This window comes from Lolium perenne, chromosome 7 (genome assembly GCF_019359855.2).
Source record: "Lolium perenne isolate Kyuss_39 chromosome 7, Kyuss_2.0, whole genome shotgun sequence".
Classification (NCBI taxonomy): Eukaryota; Viridiplantae; Streptophyta; class Magnoliopsida; order Poales; family Poaceae; genus Lolium; species Lolium perenne.
Window position 1 is genome coordinate 96,238,591 of NC_067250.2, and position 20,636 is coordinate 96,259,226.

Below are 20,636 nucleotides of genomic sequence, written 5' to 3' on the forward strand. Positions count from 1 at the left end.
CCCAACTGTTATTTGTTCACCCAACATGCTTTATCTTATTGGAGAGACACCACTAGTGAACTGTGGACCCCGATCCATTCTTTTACATCGAATACAATCTACTGCAAACATTGTTCTTACTGTTCTTTGCAAACGTCATCTTCCACACTATACATCTAATCCTTTGTTACAGCAAGCCGGTGAGATTGACAACCTCACTGTTAAGTTGGGGCAAAGTACTTGGATTGTGTTGTGCAGGTTCCACATTGGCGCCGGAATACCTGGTGTTGCGCCGCACTACACTCCGTCACCAACAAACTTCAACGTGCTTCTTGACTCCTACTGGATTCGATAACCTTGGTTTCTTACTGAAAGAAAACTCGCCGCTGTACGCATCACACCTTCCTCTTGGGGTTCCCAACGGACGCGTGCTGTACCGTCACAAGCATCGATCATGGCGGTGCTGTTGGTGGTCACGACAAGGTATGGGGACGCCTCAATCGACGGCGATGGTCGATGTATGAGCGCCTAGGGTTTCGGAAATTGGGGAAAATCGAGCAGAGGAGGAAGAAAGCGAGCTAGGGTTCATCGTGGAGCTTTTATACGTCGCCGGAACGCGCCTCGTCAAGAAGTAGAGCAAGGAGAGGTCGCCAACGAGAGGGGAAGATGGCCACGGCGTCGTGCTGGCCGGCATGCATGCTGGAGAGGATGAGGACGACCCCCTCTCCTCTATTTTTTAGACGAAGGGGTAAGTTGGGTTGCTGGGCTGGCTCGTGGGCTGCGGTTTGGGCTGCGCTGGTGGGCTGCCACAGCCAGGTGAGGTCCAGGTAAGCTCCTTCTCCATTTTTTATGTTTTTTTTTTACTTTTCTGTTTTCTATTTTATTCATTTGAATTCACAATTGAATCTTGTTTTTAATTGCAGGTTTCTTTGGACAATTTAATTCTATTAGGGTTGAGTACTATGATCACTACATTGTTTTTAAATACATATTTAATGTTTGTTCATATTTGTTTGTAGTAATCTTTATTCCCAATTTGAAATAAGCAAGAAGGTATGTTTTCTTCATATTCCTTTTTTCTTTTGGAAAACTATTCTGTTTAAGTTATTTGAAATTGATGATCTCTTCATAACAGGAATATTACCAAGTCTTGGTAATGCTCTTAACCATATTGGTTGTAAACTTGTGTTTTAAATATAGTTAGCTTTATTATTTGAGAATGTTGTTACTTTTCTATTATTTTATGTCCCCATTTAATTAATAAAGAATTGGGACTTGGGTTAAATCCATTCCAAGTTTACTACTAGTATTATATTTTAATAACACGTTGAAATACCTAGAGTAGGTACTACTCTCATCATGGTTTGGTCTTGGTTATAAAGATAAGTGGTTGAACACCACTTATGGGTTTTAATTATAGGACTTAGCACTAGGTGTCTCTTATGTTCAATAATTTAAGCATAAGATATAACTAGTGAACAATTCTAGGGTTCTAATTCTATTCACCTAATGGTACATGGTTGGAAACTCAAATGTGGACTAGGTTTTATTTGTGATCACCTAAGTGATACACAAACTAGAATTGAGGTATAGTTTAGGGTTTTACTTGTGATCATCAAGTAATTCACAAGTTAGTTTCAAAAATGGTTATAGGTTCTATATGTGATTTAACACCATATTACTTTGGCTAAGGTTGCTCTTCCTCACCACCCATATGATAATTCATTTCAAGATCATTTAGATTGCTATAGGGGCTGAACTATATCAAGAGTTGTTACTATCCTGTGGTCTCTCTAATTAACATATGGAAAATGGTTTAGGGTTGCTAGTAGTTCCCTTATGATTTTATGTGCTGGATAATATCTACTCAACCCAGTAAGGTTTAATTGGTAATTATATATTTCCAAAGTATGATCATGGATTAGACATGATCAACTTGTTCTTAACATCTTCTACCTCGAGTTCTTAGGGTTTATGATCACTACTCAATTTATAATGATCAAGGTTTGGCTTCCTAAGGTATCTCTCATGAACTAGATTTCTCACTTCTAAGATCAAGTATTGTCTTGATCAACTAGGGTATAGTACTTCTATTTTACTTTCTTAGATGGACATAGCTATGGTTACCTCAATAGTTTATATCCCAGGAGATCGAATGCCTGAGATATTCACTTAGAGTTCTTCTCAAGGAATGATGATTTAATCATCTATATGTATGGATAGTTTTCTCCCTCAAATTCAAGTGTTGCCTCAACTAACTTGAGTGTAATACCATAGCTTGAGCTCTCTTATATAGGAATGGTTTATTATAGGGTTTATGGTGTACTCACAAGATCTCATAATGTATCTAGGCTAAGACTCCACTTGGCTATCTTGGTTGGATTAGTCTCCTCCTTACTTATCAATTCATGGATATGGTATTATTCCATTTGATCCTAGATCATCTCACCACTCTATGGTGAAATGTTTTATGTCCTAATACTTTAGTTCAAGGGTTGTCCTTGGTTCTTGAATAGGTGAAGCTATGATTGGTATGAATGGTTTCTCTCATTTGGGAAGGACTCTAATACTAACTTAGTTGGTTAGGCTCCATAGAGAATGATGTGATCATCAATATATATGTTTAACATAAATGGGTTCTCTCTCTAGGGAATGTCTTGAATAATATCCTAGGGTTCTTCTTAAGGATGATAATTTGAGCATGTGGATGTATGTCCAAGGTTTAGTTCAAAGTTGATAGTGCTTCCCTAATAAATATAGAATTCTCTCTTCTATAAGTTTTGATGTAGAATAGTTTGAATAGAGAAGAATATAGCAAATGGAAACTAGGAAACATTTCTAGAGCTTGTCTCCTTGTCATGAATTCCAATATTGAAGTGAAATGAATCCCATGGGGTTCATGGTAAATTAGTTTAAGACATGGAAAAGATGAGTTAAGAATAGTCTCTCCATTTTATTGTTACTTGATTTGTAGTTGAATAAATGTTCATATGTTATGGTAAAGAATACCATGTTATGATCTTTAATAAGATCAAGCAATTGGTCCTTGATTAATATATTATTGTGTTGGCTTTAGTTCCATTTGATCTAACCCCTTAGATCAAATCATCAATACCCAAAACAAGGTTTTAGCAAAGGTCACATTGAGGTTTATTGCACTTGACTTGATGATCTACTTCAATTCCATCAAGGTCAAGTGAAACTTCAATTATCGTGACATGTTTTACTTTAAAAAATTCCCCAGATTTTCTATGCATGAATGCAATGCACACATCTGTTTCCTCTATTTTTGTAACCCTAAATCCTGGGATATTACAGAAGCTCAAGCTTGGGTCACCTGAGACCCCCAAGGAGGGATCGTCGAAGAAGCGAAGGGCGGCTAACGTTGGCCACTTCCAGCCGGACGTAGGGCCGGACCAGTTCCTGCGCATCGTCTTCAGGCCCACCTTTAGCCGGCTACGGATCCCTCAAGATTTCGTCAGGGGGTTCGGAGAAATCTCTTCGAACATCATCGTCACCACCAATGATGGCTGCAACTGGAGGATCACTATGGTGAGAGAAGGCGATGACGGATACATCGACCAGGGGTGGGCGACCTTCGCCGTCGCTCATCAGCTGCAGATAGGCCAGTTCCTCATCTTCAAGAAGGTGTCCTCCTTCGAGTACAATGTGGTCATCTCGACCACACCTGCACTGAGGTGATGACCAGGTGTCGTTACCATGGTGACACCACCAGGTGTGTCGTCTTCCAAAGTCATGTCTGAAGTTTACCTGGTTCAGTGTTGCTGCTACCATGTCTGTGTCTAGTTGTTGTTCTTGTCGTGTGTTGAACTTTGATCGTCTCTGGTGTGTCGTGAAATATGATCTTCATTTGTCATCAACTATGACCGTGTTTTAACTATGATCAGTGCTAAGTTTGCCTGAACTGTGATTGTGTTCTTGCTTGTGTTGTTGATCGCTCATAACCTCACCACTGAAGAGAAGAGGTAAGCAGAAGTAGATTCTGGGTTGCAAACAAACAACAGGGGCACCGGTTTGGGCTGCTACGGCCTGAAATCCGACCTACCAAACGGGCAGAGCCCAAATCTCCACGGGACCAAAAAAACTCTGTGCAGACCACCAAACAACATGGCTTTTATCACCCATGTCCTGTCTGCAACACGCAGGGGACTTCTTCCCGCTGCGCCAGTGGTGCAGGAATCTGATGCAGGCTACCAAACACGCCCTTAGTCTCCCGTTTGTTGGGCTGGGATTTGGGCCAAGGTGATGTGTTTCCTTGCGCTCGACCAGCTGCCATCAGATGTCAATCCAACAAACAAAAAGGTTTACTTCCATCTGCAGTTTTCCTATGTAAGTCAGAGGATCTCGTTCCGTCAAACGAGGGCCATCTCTGAACTTCATCTACAATTGGCCACTGCTCATTCCCCCCCACCTCGCTCTCTCCCAACCTTATCCCCTTGAGAGTCTCCTCCCTCCCCCCGGCTCCTCTCCCCTCCTCTCCGGCGGCCTCGCCGGCCGGAGGGGATGTGGGAGAGGAGGCCAGTCTCCTTTATATACTAGTAGTACGTTTAGGGTTTGTTCCTTCGTGGAGTATGGCGTTATGCCGTGGCGGCTGATGCTCCTAGTGCTTCTACGCAGTACTGGGTGGTGGTTGGCGGCGCTCTCCGGTGGATCTCCGTGGTGGAGGTCGGTTTCTGGAGGCGGAGCTGACCAAGCCGTCTTCAATAAGCACGGTGGCGAACCAGAGTGGGCGGATTCTGGTGGTTCTTCTTCTGCTATTGCCCATCGTGGGGATGGGGAAGGCAGAGGGAAAGATCCCGGATTTCGTTGCAGTTCTAGGAAGCGGGATCGTCCAGCAGCTGCAATCAAGGAGATCATCCGGAGCACACCCTCGGCGGCAATTCGTCGACGGCCTGGTGCCATCCTGCCGCCGACTCTCATGGCCGAAGGGCGGCCGCTCCGAGCGCTGGCTCCGGCAAACTGCCGGTGCTACCTCAACTACTTCCTCCAGGCCAGAGAGCCAGAGGGGAAGATCTTCCTCAGCACCGTCAAGGTGTCCATCACATGCCCTGTCCCAAGTGGTTCCGTCCCCGGTGACGGCGTCGGTGGCCATGGCGGCGAGCTTTTCGTCAACATTGGTGGAGAAGGACTCGATTGCATTTCCACATTTCTTTTCAGGGTCCTTTGTGAAAAACTAGAGGGTGTTTTCGTAATTTTATTTCTCTTTGAGTCCCTCTGTGTAACTTGTAATCCCACCGCTCCTTATTAATGCAGTTTCTGGGGCCTTCTTGGCCCTCCCTGTGTTAAAAAAAAACTTCATCTGCAACCAATATAACTCAGGACATATCTAATGGTCTGACGCAAACGGGCGCATAATAATCATTTGCGGTTGGATGATCGAAATAGCGACCGAGCTATTCGCCGAGACGCAAACGCCGAGACGCAAACGATCTAAATGTGTGCCTCGGATGCATATGGGCGGACGCTGCATGGTCGCGCCGCATGACCGCTTGCTTCTCGCACCGGTCCGCCTGGCAATGACCTAGCTTGAGGCTTGTTTCGAACGCATCACATAGGTGGTCTTCGCTTCCGCGTCTATGTCGCAACCTTCGTCATCAATGGCGTCGCCTCGTCTTTTGCACGCACACCACGCCTGGAGGGCGGCGGCTAGCCTTCTGCGCCGCCATCAATGGCATCGTGTCCTGCACGCGCTCGGCCTTTGAAAGGCGGTCGACATCGTCCCTGCCATCACCCAAACCACCGCCACCTCCACTCCCACAACCGCTACCGTGCGCCGACGCATTACCATGGGGAAGAAGAAGAAAGACTTCGAGGAGTCTGACAACGGCGTCAAGAAGGAGGCGCAACCGAACATGGTGACGCTCGACGTCGACATGGCGCGGCTAATGCAATGCAATTGGATGCCCTGAGTCAATTGGCAGGACGTGCACCTGCCGGCGAGGAGATCGAGAGGCTCGGCATCCTCCTGCCGGAGGTGCCGCAACCGCCTCCATCGCTGCCCCGGTACGCCACCGACATAATGCCGACAGGCCTCACGCCCTCGAACGGGTGCTGCAGAACTCGGCCTCGCACCCGCCGCCGCCTCCACCTTCGTCGTTCAGTCCGTGTGCTGCTTCACCTCCACCAGCGGCAGCACCAGCGTATGCTCCTGCCGGCTGCCAACTGGCTGTGTGAAATCCTAGAATTCGTCGTGATCGATGACGGAGGACCTGTTAGTTTTTTATTTTCCTTTCTTCCCTATATAAATTATTGTTTTTCTCAATGAAAAATCATTAAAAAAATTTACGCCGGACCGTAGGGAACATCCTAGAGGCAAACAGACGCGCAGTTCGAATTTAACCATTTATCTCTTATTTGGTGAAATCTCAAGTAGAAATAAGTGCTCAACCAGATGTAGCAACGAATGGCTTTTTTTTTTTTTGAGCAAAAGCAACGAATGGCTGCTACCTCCTACTAGAACCGTCCAAGCAGCGAAAGAGTATACAACAACAAAAAAAAAAGCAACGAAAGTGTATAAGGCGAAGTAAAAAACGAATAATATTTGTCAGGCGGGGCCTACCAAAGTTTAGTCTCAGCCCAGCCCAAACCTAAACTTGTTTACCTCGCACGAGAAGATTCATAGCCCACCTAGGAGGATCGTACGAGTATCGGACAGAACCTGTCGTGTGTATAGCAGGACTCGGCCATTTGCATCTGGCGACTACCGTATTCCTCCGGGGCTCCACGCCGGCTCACCGGCGACCACTCCCCTGCCCGGGGCACCTGCTCCGCCCGCTCCTTGCCGCCCCCGCCCCCTCCCCGACCCGGCGCGCCCCCTGCTGCCGCCACTTCTCCTTGTGACGGCAACCTCCTCGGCCTCCTCCGTTCCGCTTCTTCTCGTAGTAAGTATCATCGGCTCCATTGGTTTTTTTTTGGGTGATTTTGCAGAATGTGTGGTTAAATCTTGATGATGTTTGCGAAAATAGGATTGAAATCATGATACGGATTTGAAAGTAACCTCCCCTAGCTACAATTCTCTTACTCAAGGAAAAGCGTTTGCCTCTGGATGTGAATTTTTTCGATAAAGGGAATATATTAATATCAAAAAGATACTAAAAACACCCAGCCTCTGCAACAACGCACCACCCTAATGGCACTACGTATGCACACAACCAAAAAAAGGAAAAGAAAACTAAGAAACAAAAGTCCCGCTACAGTATCTCGGGCCTAACAACAACAATACATCCACCGCCAAGACAACACCTGAAATACAGACTCTCCAAAAACGACGCCCCCAAGAAGGGAACAGTGCTCTAACACCGTCGTCGCCCGATCAACGATCTTAGGTTTTCACCCTGAAGATAGTCCCCACTCTCAAAACAATGCCTCCAACAAGGTCATTGCCAGGCACAACCAGTTAAGGCCAGACCTTGGGTTTTCACCCTGAAAGGTATGACTCTGAACTTCACCTGTGTTGTCGCCCCCACTATCATACCGCTGTTGTGAAGCCCGGAACACCAAGCAAGTCCCTCAACTGCACGGAGACTTGAACCTCCCTTAGCTAGTCCTCCCCTCCGGCCTTCATAAACTTCTCTTCTTCAGACTTTCATCATGGATCCATAGTCACTTGATGTCAACACAGAAAAAGAGCTTCGCGCCGCTCCCTCCAGAACCAATCGGTCGGAATAAAAGCATGGGTGCGCACGACCGAATACCACCGATCCAGCAAACTCCAGGCACAAAGCACTGTTACATTCGCCGGCGGAGCCTTCCGGAAATCAACACTCCGGCTAGATCACGAGTCCAGGCCTCCGGTAGGTCTTCCTCTTCACGCAAGAGAGACCCTAGGACCACATCCTTTATTCAGGTCGGACCCCCACGTCGGCGACCATCCCGGGATGGCCACTCCAACCCTCCACCGGCGACTCCGTCGCCGGCTTCCAAGCATCTTCATCTCGCCGCCGGAACGCGGTGATAGATCGATAGATCCACCACCAGCAACCGCAGGCCGACCATCTCCGGCGAAGAAGAGGGCCACCTCCACCGTCGTACCCAAGGCTGCTGCCCCGGGCGACCTCGTGTCGCGGGTGAAGCCCAAGATCGCCTCCACTCACCGGCGAGAGGCGGGGGGAAACTGGCGCAGGCCATGGGCCTGGCCGCCGCCCACCACCAGCCCCTGCCGGAGTGCTGTGGAGAGCCGACGGGAGGAGGGAGCGCAGCGCAGGCCGTCGCCGCCCATCCCAACCGCGCCGGCCGATCCACCATGGGAGAGCCGACGGGAGAAGGCGGCGCAGCGCATGCCGCCGCCCATCTGCGTGTCCGCCATGCTCGAGGAGGGGAGATCCGGCCGCCGTCCACCATGCGTCGACGAGGAAGGGCCCCCGCCGCCGCCACGCCCCGTGGGTCTTTGCCCCGGAGGCGCTACCGGCGGCGGCGGCGGCTGTTAGCCTCTGGATGTGAATACCCTTGCCAAGCCAGCTTCGTTGGCTTTGCCAATGGATCCTTTTCCATTTAACCATATTCGATGCTCAAGTGAATGTTAAAATGGGTGAGCGGAGGACAGTTGGGAGAGCAAGTATCAAGGGAATTCTCTGTCCTAGTCACAACTCACAAGGATGCAGCCAGTATGATCAACTGTAGTCTGTAGCACAGCAAGGTTTATCTGCATGCCAGACCGGAATGTTCGTAGATTTTTAATGCCTGAAAACCCGTTCGCCACCACCTATTGTTCTTAGCTTGGTTATGCTAGTCGTGTGGGAACCGATTATTGATTTTGGGGCCAACAAAAATCTTAATCTCAAATCTGCATGTTTTGTGTCTGGGTTGGGTGTCAATGACAGGGTGCCACTTTGAATGGTTCGGTAGGTGTTCGCCGGTTTGATCATGGTGTACAGCAAGGTGGAGGTGAACTTGAGAAGGCTGCTTGAGGCGGCTCCTCGGCAGCAGAATCATGCTAAGCTTGTCCATGTATGTGTAGCTCCACTGATCTTATTAAATTTACTTCATGCTCTGTTTCTGTTTATCGTCTGAAAAGATGCTTTGCATTTTTGCCGGATTACGTACTGGCACTGACAGCCTCCAATGTGCAGTACATAACCACAGCGAGGGAGCTGCTGGAGCAGCTTGGAGCAGAAATTACACCGGAAGGGACATCAAGGTACTTGTGGGTTTCTATGTTCTCTATGGTATAGTATTTGTTCTTTTGGGATATTGATATGTTGATGGTGGTACACAGCCTGCAACCAGTGTTGCAGCTAAAGTTTGCAGTGGATCTATAATTTTAGAAAGAAACACAGCTGGTATATTACAAGATCTCAACCGTCAAATTTGTAGCCTAATATCAAACTACACGTGAATCTCATATCTGGATCCTATTTCGTTAGTTTAGTGTGTCCTTCCAAGGTACCAATTTTTAAAATCGTGCTAGTGCATCTGTATCAATGTTGCCATCCATTTTTTTTTTTTTTGCATGAATGTAAAGTGTGGAAGTGGTAAATGATTAATGGTCTCTAATTATTGAAATACAGGCGCCTGATTTGACTGATCATGTGTTTGAGCATTTCAATTTTCAAACACTGATTTATTGGGGTAGCATGATCTACCTGAATACTTTTGCATACTGTTGCTAGAGGAGTGGGCAAAAAAAAATCCATGACCAATACCGGTATAGTTTTTACCTTGCATATTTGAAAATTTTGTGAGTTTACACTGAACGAATTCCAAGCATACATAGTCTTCTTTACTAAAAAAGATCCATGATTTCAAGTCAATGAAGGGACACAAATCTGAATAATCTTCTTTTTGATTTATTAGCAAGCTGTTCATAAAATTCTGGATATTCTATCTGTAAATATACTCTTGTTCTTGTCCAAAGAAATCTCATGTGGAGGTTTGGACTATAATTTTAAATGTTTTTCTTCCATTTGATGGCCTGCATTTTGATGGTGAGAATGTCCGATTGACCCCCTTCCTTTTTATCACCAACTCTATATCTGATTCAATGGCCATAGTATTGTGTGGACCAAAGCAAGTTACCTTTTGTTATTTACGCATCTTCCCATGATCAGAACATGTTCATTCATTAGTTTTTTCTTGATTCAGCGTTTCAAAAGCCAAGCTCAGTGAGTATTCAGAAAAGATTGAAGCACTAGCTATCCAGCTCGCTGCTCCAGTGGTATGTATTTATCATGTTTATATTTTATATTGATATGCTGAATTCCTCGACGGGTGCCTGTGGAACTTGATACGACCACAAGTCCACAATATATGCTGTGCTCAGACTCTTTTGAACTGATTTATTGGATCGGTGCTATAACTCTATAATCTTTGCTTATGTATACACTTCAATCACTATCTTGTTTGATGCAGCCTGAAAATGAAAATCCGGTTGATGAGAGCAGAGAAGAGGAAAACTCTTACGAAAAAGAAAAGGTCGGAAGTCCAATATCCTTATCATCAGGATTGCGAAGGAGATCAATGTAAGTTAAATCTTGTCCTTTTTGTTTGATTCCTATCTGTAAGTTACAACTAATGAGCTATGATGTGATTAAATAGGGCTCATGCAGAGGTTGGACCAAGCAGTCATGAGAGAAAAGAAAGAGATACTGGAGCACCTATTAAATTGGATGCAGAAGCACAGGCTCACATTGAGAAGCATAGGTATGCCCCCAAAGTCTTTTGGACCTAAGTCTCTGGCTTAATGCTCTCATTATTCGTATCCACAGAAGCATTCAGTTTACCAATCAATTCTTTGACTGGTCTCACTGATTTTGCTGTTATCAAAAGTTGAAAGCTGTCATCAGTGCTATGTTTGATTGTTACCATTGATGTTATGAGACTTAAGCATGAAAAGTTCAAGGTTGTACACGATAAAAAAACAAATATGCTGTCCTCTTACTGTGTCGAATCTCCTTACTGCACAGGAAGCTGCAAGAAGATCTGACAGATGAAATGGTCGACTTAGCACGGCAGCTGAAGGAAAGTAGTATGTTAATGAACCAATCCGTGCAAGATACGGACAAGGTAGATTTTTCTGTTGCCTTGGCATTGTTTCTTCTGTGGAGGAAGTTCCCTCAGTTTCAATCATTATGGATGTACTGAGGATGCTCACTTGCTGGGTACTGCTGATGCAGATCCTTGATTCCACGGAGAGAGCCGTGGAGCATAGCTTGGCAAGCACCGGTCGGGCGACGGCGCGAGCCTCGGAGGTCTACTCCCTGGCCTCCAAGACAACCTGCTTCCAGTGGTTGCTCATCTTTATGATGACCTGCATGTTTGTCATGGTGGTTCTGCTCATACGGGTCACCTGATGTCGCCGTGGCCCCTGAAAACAGTGCCATCAGTAGCCGTTAAGATGGCAGTGGCACAATCTTGTAAACAATGCTTACATGAACATAAACATTTACCTGTATTCAGTAGCCCCTGAAAACAGTGCCATCAGTAGCCCCTGAAAACGAGCATCGCTTGATCTCACCGTCGTTATGGCAAGTTTGCTGAAAAGAGTTATTCTATTGGGAAAATGCCTGAGCGTACAGAGACCCAGGTGCTGTTGCCGACTGTCAGGTTCTTAAAAGCACCGAATATTTTTGTGCGTGTGTATTTTCTGATAAAGTGTGAATCAAGAAATTTTCGGTTTAAACAAATGACTTTTTTGTTTGTTGTGCACGTAATACTTTTTAAGGGGGCAATGAACAAATTATGTGGACTGCCGTGTCTTATATAACTACTATACTAAGAGCGATCAACTTCCTTTTTTCTCAGAATTTTGGGTTATTTTTGTGCCTATTTACCATGCTGACACGTGTTATACTAATAACTACTATACTAAGAGCGATCAACTTCCTTTTTTCTCAGAATTTTGGGTTATTTTTGTGCCTATTTACCATGCTGACACGTGTTATACTAATTGGGTTGATATCTCGCGTTATTCTTCCGTGCACACTTTTGGTGTTCTGCAGGACTTTACCTCTTTGCCTTTCTTTGTACTACTTGAGCGGTGGGTTGTTTTACTGCTTTCATGTGTGGCTGTAGCATTGGCAAAAGGAGTCAAAGCGGTGCTCAGATTTGCACGGTGAATAATCCCAATCCCTACTGGTTATTGAGGCCGACCAGCGCCTCACCGCCCCCAACCCCTCTCCATCTCTCCTTGCCGACCGACGCCCTCCGCCCCCCCCCCCCCTCCTCTCCCTCACATCCTTGCCGCCCCAGGGCCGGGATCCCTGCTCTCCCTCCCTGGCCACGCCCAGAGCTGCCGCACGGCGCTGCGGCTCCGGCGCCTCTCTCTCCCTCTAAATCGCCATGGGAGGCATGAGATCAGCGGGAGGAGGCGCGTCGTGGGAGGCCCCGCGAGGCCGCCACCGACGAGCACGTCGCGGGAGTATCCGTGGCGACTAGGGTTGCCTCGGGTGTCATAAACAAGAGGGGAACGGTGTCGCGGCAGCGGGGATTTGGCGGAGGAGGCCGACATGTTGTTGTGCCGAGGTCGAAGATGGCTAGAATCATGGCGAAGGCGGCGATGTTTCGTTCGCGGAGCATATGGAGAGGGATAAGGTCGCTGAACCTCTGCTCTGCCAAGCCGTCCCTCCCACGTTTAGCGGCGACGGGCTACGAGCGCGCCACATCGAGGGTTCAAGGGCCGTACCTCTGCCCGACGAGACGCTCCTCCCGCGCCGGCTCAAGACCATGAGCGGGCTCGAGCAGAGGCGACTCAATGGTATGGGACAACGGCATGGAGGTAGGTGGATCGATCTACCTTATCTCCTCTTCAATCTTTGAAACGACTCGTGGTGGCGCATGACCGCAGGCCTGAGTTGTTGGCCGCGGCGGCAGCAAGCCAGCGACCATGTAGTGCGGCCGCAGTGAGCCAGCGACCATGGATTGCGTTGGGGAAGGATGTAGAGCATGCCGATATTTGATTATATAATTGAATGGTTACTATATCATCAGTAAGTATATGCTTGATCACAGATTTCGCTAATGCTTTGCGTGATTTGTATATGCCACACCGAAATATAGGTTTGATGCATCAGGTTGTCACCCTCGTGACATACTCAAATGTGTTTGTGCGCGGAGTTTAGTTGCATACTTGCAGGGATGGATACGCAATTGGTAAATACTCATGTAGATACTCCATAGAGATATTAAAGTTTAGACAGGGAAATCAATTAAGCGAAAAGTAGCTGCCAAATTCTACTATACAATTAATGATGTGTTGTTTGACTCATCTCTTTGTCTCTCCTGGTGCAGCGATTGATGCATATACTGGCTTCTTCTCCGTATGTGGTGACAGCCGTCGCAATTTGGGGAGGCAAGACACTGATCTTGGTTTACTTTGACGACCTCACCATCCTGTAAGTAAGTACCAAAGAGTTCCTAAGATTTCCTTCAATCTTCTGCAAACAAAGTGGTTAACTGAACTTGCGTCGTTTTCCTGTGTGTCGAATGCTTACGCATAGTCGACCTGGATAGGACGTGCTATTGCAATCTCATGGTGGTGAACAACAGCTAGCGCCATGTCATGTTCAAGGTCGATAGCATTTTCATCTCCTGATGTACAACTCTGGATTTGTTTTCTCGCATTTTGATGGAAATTTGGTAGTAAGGTTCAGGTTTGATCAGCAGCTGTTCCTTTTTCTTTTCAGGCCAAGAAGACATCTCCGAGGTGGTATTTCTGCGGGCCAAACATGAGCTTCATCCAGCTGTTGGGTTTTTCGTCAAGCTCTTTTGCAGAGAAACAATATCTTGCGAGGTGAGCTACCCTTCGATAAATTCATCGATCTTTGTCTATTTCTCATTCTGTAGGTGATATAAGTTTGTTAGAAAGCCAATTTCCATATGTCATACGGTTTGATCACACGTCAATGCATCAAAATAGGTAACTGTTGTTCTATACTAAACTAATCTGGTATATCCTTTTTTAGGTGGCTGGTATTTTTTGTGAAGCATCAAATGGAAGGACTCTATTCGGCCGTGTGGTGAGGCAACTAATTAACATGGAAAGATGTTCGAAGAAAAGTTCTCCATGCTCCTACATGTTGGTTTCCAACTACAACAACAGACCCAAGGTAATATATATGATATTGCACAGTCCTGTTGCCATAGTTAAATGTTCAGGTGCACATGGACGAAGCTCTTTCAGAGATCATGGTACCACTTCATTGTTATAATATTTAATGTTTAGTGGTTCTTCATAAAATCAGATAGTACAGAGGAACAAAAGTTTGCACTTCTGTGAAATTATACTTTCTTTGTAGCCAACAAGCAGCAAAGCAAACGAAAAATGTTAAGACATAATTTGGTATATTTGGTGAAGATACCACTTCCTTGACTGACTTCTGTACTTTCCTGATTGAGCTCTACTCTTTTTTTCCACGTATTTGTGTTGCTGAAACAACTTCCTAGGTGCACAAAGGCAACCAGTTTTCTTAGCTTTATTGTGTGGGAAGTTAAGTGCTTAGATCCAGTAAAATGGCATCGTACATTTCATATTTGGCCTTTTCTCACTATCTGCTAGCTTGTGTCCATCAAGAACAGTCACATCGTCTTCATGGTCATGTCATAGGCAATTTCTATTTCTTTCTTTATTTGCAACTAAGCATTGTGATTTTATGTTTGTCTTAGCTTTATTGTCAAGGCAAGATACAAATTTTGCTACCAAACATATGTTAACTGATATCAGGTGAAGGATAGATAGATTACCTCTAGACTATCTACATATATCAGCAACACTTGCTTCTCATATTTAAAAATATTATTTCCCCATTTCATTATTTGGCCTTTTCTCACTATCTGATAGCTTGTGTCCATCAAGAACAGTCACATCATCTTCATGGGCATGTCGTAGCCAATTCCTATTTCTTGTTTTATTTGGAACTAAGCATTGTGCTACAGATTTTATGTTTGTCTTAGCTTTATTGTCAAGGCAAGATACCTTGATACCAAACATATGTTAACTAATATCAGGTGAAGGATAGATAGATCACTTTTAGACTATCTACATATATCAGCAACACTTGCTTCTCATATTTCAAAATATTATTTCCCTATTTCATTGGCCCCTTACTCAAGCATTAAATTGCTTCATAATTGTTGTGGATCATTTTGCCCTGCAAAACTAATTGTTCATGCCTGTTACATTCAAACAATGAGAGGGAGACTCCAACAATTTGTGTTCACCATGTTACGGAAGAGTGCTATGTAAAGTTCAATTTTCTAGACTGATTATAGGTTCTTAGATTATTTGTGTCTTCTCAGTACTACGTGTATTGTCTCCGCTTGATCTGAAGTTCACTCTTTTTCTACCATCAGTATCAGTACTACGTACTATTTAATGAAATGCATCCATTTGTTTTCGAAGTTGGTATTTTTTTCTCCGATTTAACCATTCAGATTTGCAGTGTTGAATCAGCTAAAGAAACTAGAGTTGACAGGACCATAGCCTCGAGAGATTCAGACCATCACAAACTCAAATAGGTGGTTCAATTCAATCCATTGTTTTTTATCCTCTTCGTGTCTACCGCAAAAGTGGTATGTTGTTACTGTTAAATTGCTTTACGTGATTATAAACAATGTACCTATGAGATAGAGAAACTTTTTCCCCCTTCTAAATTAAGGTGATTACAAAGAATTTCATAGGAGAACCTTATAGCCAACATATACATAGAGGAATACAAGTAACATGGTTCCTTTATTTTGCATGTGTGCTTCTTACTTGTGGGTTGCCAGTACATAATTTAGAGTATATAAGTAGCCTTCACTACTCCATTAAACGATATCTCCTGGATTCTAGAGTAATTAACTTGTAATCTCCCACACACCAGGTTTGGGTAATATTACTATACTAAACGGTGAACCAACTCGATTTTTCTCCTAATTTTGAATTTTTTTTGGGATTAATGATGGGCTGGCACGTATAGTTTTTAGATGGCTTAATTTTCGTAGGGTTCTCCGGTGTGCGGTTTGGGGCTGTATAGCGTTTTGGGAAAAATCTGGTTACATATGCTACCCATGGTAAGCTTCAGTGGTGAGTGTTTTCCTTGTGTGGACGTAGCTGGCTTATTGCGTCTGTCAGCGCCTCGGTTTCTGTATCGCTGGTCGGTTGTGGGCTGTAGACGCTTGCCGCTTCTCCTCGAGTGTCGAGTCACGATGTCTGTGGAAATCCGTGTGTCTTTCTCTCTCTCAGTCTCTCAAATTGCCTCTTCCCCACCACAATCCGTGTAACAAAAGGGCAATCCCTATCCATACAACCACTCCCAGAAATTTCGTGGTGGCCGACAGTGAGAAGAGGAGGCGGTGATCGGCGAGATGGGGAGTGGCTGCCGGCGGAAAGAGAGGAGGCCGTCAGTGGCCGGTGGTGGGAGGGGATGCAGCCGCCGTCGTCCGGTGATCGGAAAGGATGTAGTGGCCTATCCAGAGTACATACCCGGCGCTGCGGCGATAGCGACGACGAGGATCCTCCACCGGCATGGTCCCTGCTCTGCTCTGGTGGACGCTCACGGGAAGCCGCCGTCCCACGCAGAGATCCTCGCCGCCGACGAGAACCGCGTCGCGCTGATCCGGCGCCGTGCGTCCGCCACGACCTCGGTGAAAGCGGCTGCATCGGTGGGCACTGCCTCTACGCTATCCAGTACGGCGACGGCTCCTACACCATCGGCTTCTTTGCCCAGGACACCCTCACCATCGCCCACGACGCCATCAAGGTGTTCCGGTTCGGATGCAGGGAGAAGAACGACAGACGGTTCGGGAAGGCGGCCGCGGGAAGACGCCGCTGACGGTGCAGGCGCAGTACGGTACGACGGCGTGTTCGCGTACTCCTCCAGTCCTCCCTGCTTCGTCCTCGAGTACGACGGGGCACCTGGGTTTCGGCCCCAGCGCGGCCTGGCCAAAGCGAGGCTGACACCGATGCTGACCGACAAAGGGCCGACGTTCTACTTCGTCGGCCTGACAGGCATCCGCGTGGGCGACAAGCCTTTGTCCATCCCTGATTCCTTCTTTTCCAAGGGCGGCACGATTGTGGACTCATGCAGGGTGATCTCGCGGCTTCCGGCGACCGCCTACGCCGCTGTCGTCGGCGTTCACCGCAGGCATGGCGGTGTGCGGTTTCAAGAAGGCGTCGGCGCTCTTCATCGTGGTGACGCCCCGATGGTTTCGCTGGTGTTCCAGGGCTGCGCCGGCCTGGACGTGGACGCGTCCGGGATCATGTTCCCGGTCACACAGGCGCACGTGTGATGTGGACGAGGATACTGTCAGCATCCTCGGGAACACGCAGCACAAGATCTACGGCGTGGTCTACGACCTCGGCAAGAAAACCGTCGGCTTCGCCCCCGGTGCCTACTTCAGGAAAACACCGTGCCACAATCTCTCTGTTTCTTTGCTTCTGTTGAACTATACAAATTTCATCACATACAGTTGCAGTCACACTGCTGCAGTTTATTTAATTATTTATGTGTAGTAATCACTGACCACTTGCTAAACGCAACTTAGTTATTCATGTAATCACCAGGAGCTCAGACCTGTGATAATTTTAAGGTGGAGGAACCTGCGGAAGAGCCTGCCATGCTGCGGAAGAGCCTACCATACTCGATTCGAAGGTGACATGATTCATTTCACTCATGCATTTCAGAATCCTTCCATATGCTCCTTGATAAGACTCTAGATTGTGGCATTCCAGAATTCATCAATTTGTTCCTTGTTTTGTCTGTACTATTTAACGTAGTAACTGAAATATCTTGAACTGATTCTTTCCTACATATTTTCAGGTAATACATCCTCATAGTCATTGGTGCTTCCCCTTTTCTACAAAGTTCTTTTCTTCTGTTAGTCCCTTGCAGCTGGGCGTTTGTGGTGGTGATGCTTCTGGTTGATATGCAATCTTTGATAGAAGTAATGTCTCTGTTGCTTTAGTTTTAAATAGAACTGCAGCTGCTGAACTTTCACATCGTTTTTTCACTCCCAAGCTCATATACATATGTATTCACACACATACCTTTTTTAGACACAAATTAAAACTAGCAGACATGTATTCCACACTTTCAATGATATGGAAAATAATAATTGTAGAACATTATTGTGGAAAAAAAATGAAACACCAGTGCAGCCAAGTGTTTGGTTCTCTGCACCCACACAATATTCAGGCTTCGCGTTTCATTTTAGGCAAGGAGGTGACACTGCAAAGTGAATCTATTTAAAAGGTTAGCACATTACATCGTCACTCATGCATGCTTTAAAATATCCATACGATGAAATAATTATGTTAGATCTCTAATTATTAATGTATCTGCTACTCTTTGCTTACTATAGAACTTGCTGCCGACAGGTTTACCTGGTTTCTCCCTGTAATAAGAATTCCACCCTAATCAATATTGCAGGGAAATAAAAGAGGGTGAGCCAATGCTACTCCTAAGGAAATGAGAGTCATTATTGAAGTTACAGATGAAACAGGGAAGTTTTGGTATATTGGTACAGGATGAAATTACATACCAAAAATGTTATTTAGAGATTCTTTGAATGTTCAAAGCAACTTGATGCTTCATATTTCTGTTCAGCTATGCAACTTATAATTCAGTTTCCTTCCTTATATTGCATTTGAAAAAGAGTTTCCTATTGCTGAGAAATGCATGTAAACAAGCTTCAGACATACTGTCTGTAGAAGCGCTATACACAGGCGCGAAGCACTATTCAGGATTCCATGGATATTGTGATGTATTTGATCTAAGTGAGCCAACTAATATTTGTCCCATTGGTCAGTTTACATGGTTGGGTTTGTTTTGATTCTTTTGTTTTTCACATCATTACACGCATACTCCATTTGTCTTCTTGTTTCAGCTACCAATCAAGATTGAAGTGTATGGAGAGATGCACAGCCTGGCACATGCTCATGCATGAGCAAATTCAACTGAGAAATAACAAGTTCCACATAGTGCTATCAAAAGGCAATCCACCCATTCCTGCTTCATTTTTCTTTGCCTTGAATCAGGGTTGTATTCAAATTTTATGGCTCCCACGCCTGCTCATAGGTACATGTGAACGTATTATCACAAGATGTTCAAACTATTTTGCTTATTGCACGCAGAACTCCATTATTCATGTGGTGTAAGCTATGCACAACATAAGAAATCTTGGTAATAAAAAAAGTGAGGTGCAGAGTATCTCAAATGCTTATCCTCTGGCTTCTAGGCTCTAGCACATATTTATATTCCCATAGTAGCTTGCAATACTTTTTTTTTCTTTTCTTCTGCTCATGGCTAAAAATCACTTCTTGATGCAGTTCTAGCCCGGCAAAAGAATCCTGCCTCGGCCGGTGTTATTGCAACTTCTTCCACCATGGAGTGGGCGCCAAATAAAGCATTCTAGCTTTAGACAAGCAACACTGAAATAATAGATGTATCATTTGATGGAGAAGACGAGCATAGCTAAAGTAGGATCTATATATGGAGGTGGAACTTGGTATGTAGTATATCAACAAAATTAGCAAATTTACTGCCCCCATGTACGCCCCCTGCCGTCAATGTATCATGTATCAAATTTCGTTATGAATTGCTTTCTACCCTATTGTTTGGCCAGCAAAATATTCACCATTTTTTTGAGTCCAATGAAAAGAAATCTAAAATAGCCAGAAGACTCATCATTTTGCCACACATTATCTTTAAATTTTACTTCCACTACAATATAGATATAAAATTAACCACACTGCCAAAATAACCATCAGTCGCTCATGATATGCCGGAAGTCCCGGAGCAGACTGAGGCCACAGGAGAAGCATCAACCCCACCACCGTATACAGATCTTACACCAAGTAAAGTTGTATCATCAGGTTCTGCAGCCCATAAGGTAACCTTAATTTCTCGCAATGTACTGCCTTTTTTCTTCTTTCTCATTTGCCGTATACTCTTACAAAATAAATTCTTCTTCACCTGGCTCACAAGTAAAATATCCTTATAACCGCAGGTTGCGTCCGACTCATCTGGAAGAGCAAAGTGCAAGAATGGTGGCAGCACCAGTAGCCCCATGACAAAGAAAGTGCTGCAGTTTCCAGAAGACGACTAGAATGCCATGTGCCTACCTATACTAAGACAACTCAGTCGTTAGTAAACTTATGCCTACCGTCAGTCATGTTATTTCCAGATCGTCTCTCCACCTAATATGTAGCAAAAAGACTTCCATATGCGCTTCATTTTGGTTGTTAAAAGCCCCTCCTCTGGGGCTTTAAGCGCTTCTAAGTATTTCTATGTCTATGCCTAGCATGCATCTCAAGACAATCAGCTGCTATGTAAAACAGAACCTCTTCTGTGCACGCTATTTTGGTTGCTAAAAGCCCGTGGTCTTCGGCTTTGAGTGCTCCCACCTATCTATGTGTCCAACGACACCAAGTAGATCATACAAAATATTCATGTTGTACCTACTACCTTCAGTCCTTATGTATGACCTACTATTAGAGCTTCTATTGTATTGCACCTGCCTACAAGCTTCCTTCGTATTATGCCCACAGACACACTGACTAGCTACTAGCCACTAAACCGCATGCAGACCGGACAAACCCAACCGATAAAACTATATCTCAAATAACACGTCCACAGAAAAAAAAAAAGTAACGCCAGACTTTGATAAACAGTAAAATCAACAAAACAATAACCACAATCCAGCGCGGCGTGCCGCCGCGC

The 20,636-nt window shown here is 45.3% G+C and overlaps 1 protein-coding gene, 1 long non-coding RNA gene and 1 pseudogene across 3 annotated transcripts; all 3 read left to right on the forward strand.

Annotated features, from left to right (window-relative positions):
• The first annotated feature begins 6,651 nt into the window (after positions 1-6,651).
• Positions 6,652-11,621, forward strand: LOC127316583 (uncharacterized). 2 transcript variants are annotated; one of them, XM_051347025.2, is made up of 8 exons: positions 6,652-6,881; positions 8,845-8,946; positions 9,069-9,136; positions 10,081-10,153; positions 10,348-10,457; positions 10,534-10,638; positions 10,902-11,001; positions 11,112-11,621. In XM_051347025.2, the coding sequence occupies exons 2-8, from the start codon at positions 8,863-8,865 to the stop codon at positions 11,286-11,288; spliced, it is 717 nt and encodes a 238-aa protein (XP_051202985.1). In that variant the 5' UTR covers positions 6,652-6,881; positions 8,845-8,862; the 3' UTR covers positions 11,289-11,621. The 2 variants fall into 2 exon arrangements, with proteins under 2 accessions (XP_051202985.1, XP_051202984.1); XM_051347024.2 differs by having other exon boundaries at positions 6,653-6,881; positions 8,820-8,946.
• Positions 11,622-13,218: 1,597 nt separating this feature from the next.
• On the forward strand, positions 13,219-13,769 carry LOC127316584 (uncharacterized). Its single transcript, XR_007860485.2, has 3 exons — positions 13,219-13,332; positions 13,434-13,504; positions 13,620-13,769. It is a non-coding gene; the product is annotated as an uncharacterized lncRNA (long non-coding RNA).
• Positions 13,770-15,812: 2,043 nt separating this feature from the next.
• LOC127316582 (aspartyl protease AED1-like) lies at positions 15,813-19,678 on the forward strand (annotated as a pseudogene).
• Positions 19,679-20,636: the final 958 nt, after the last annotated feature.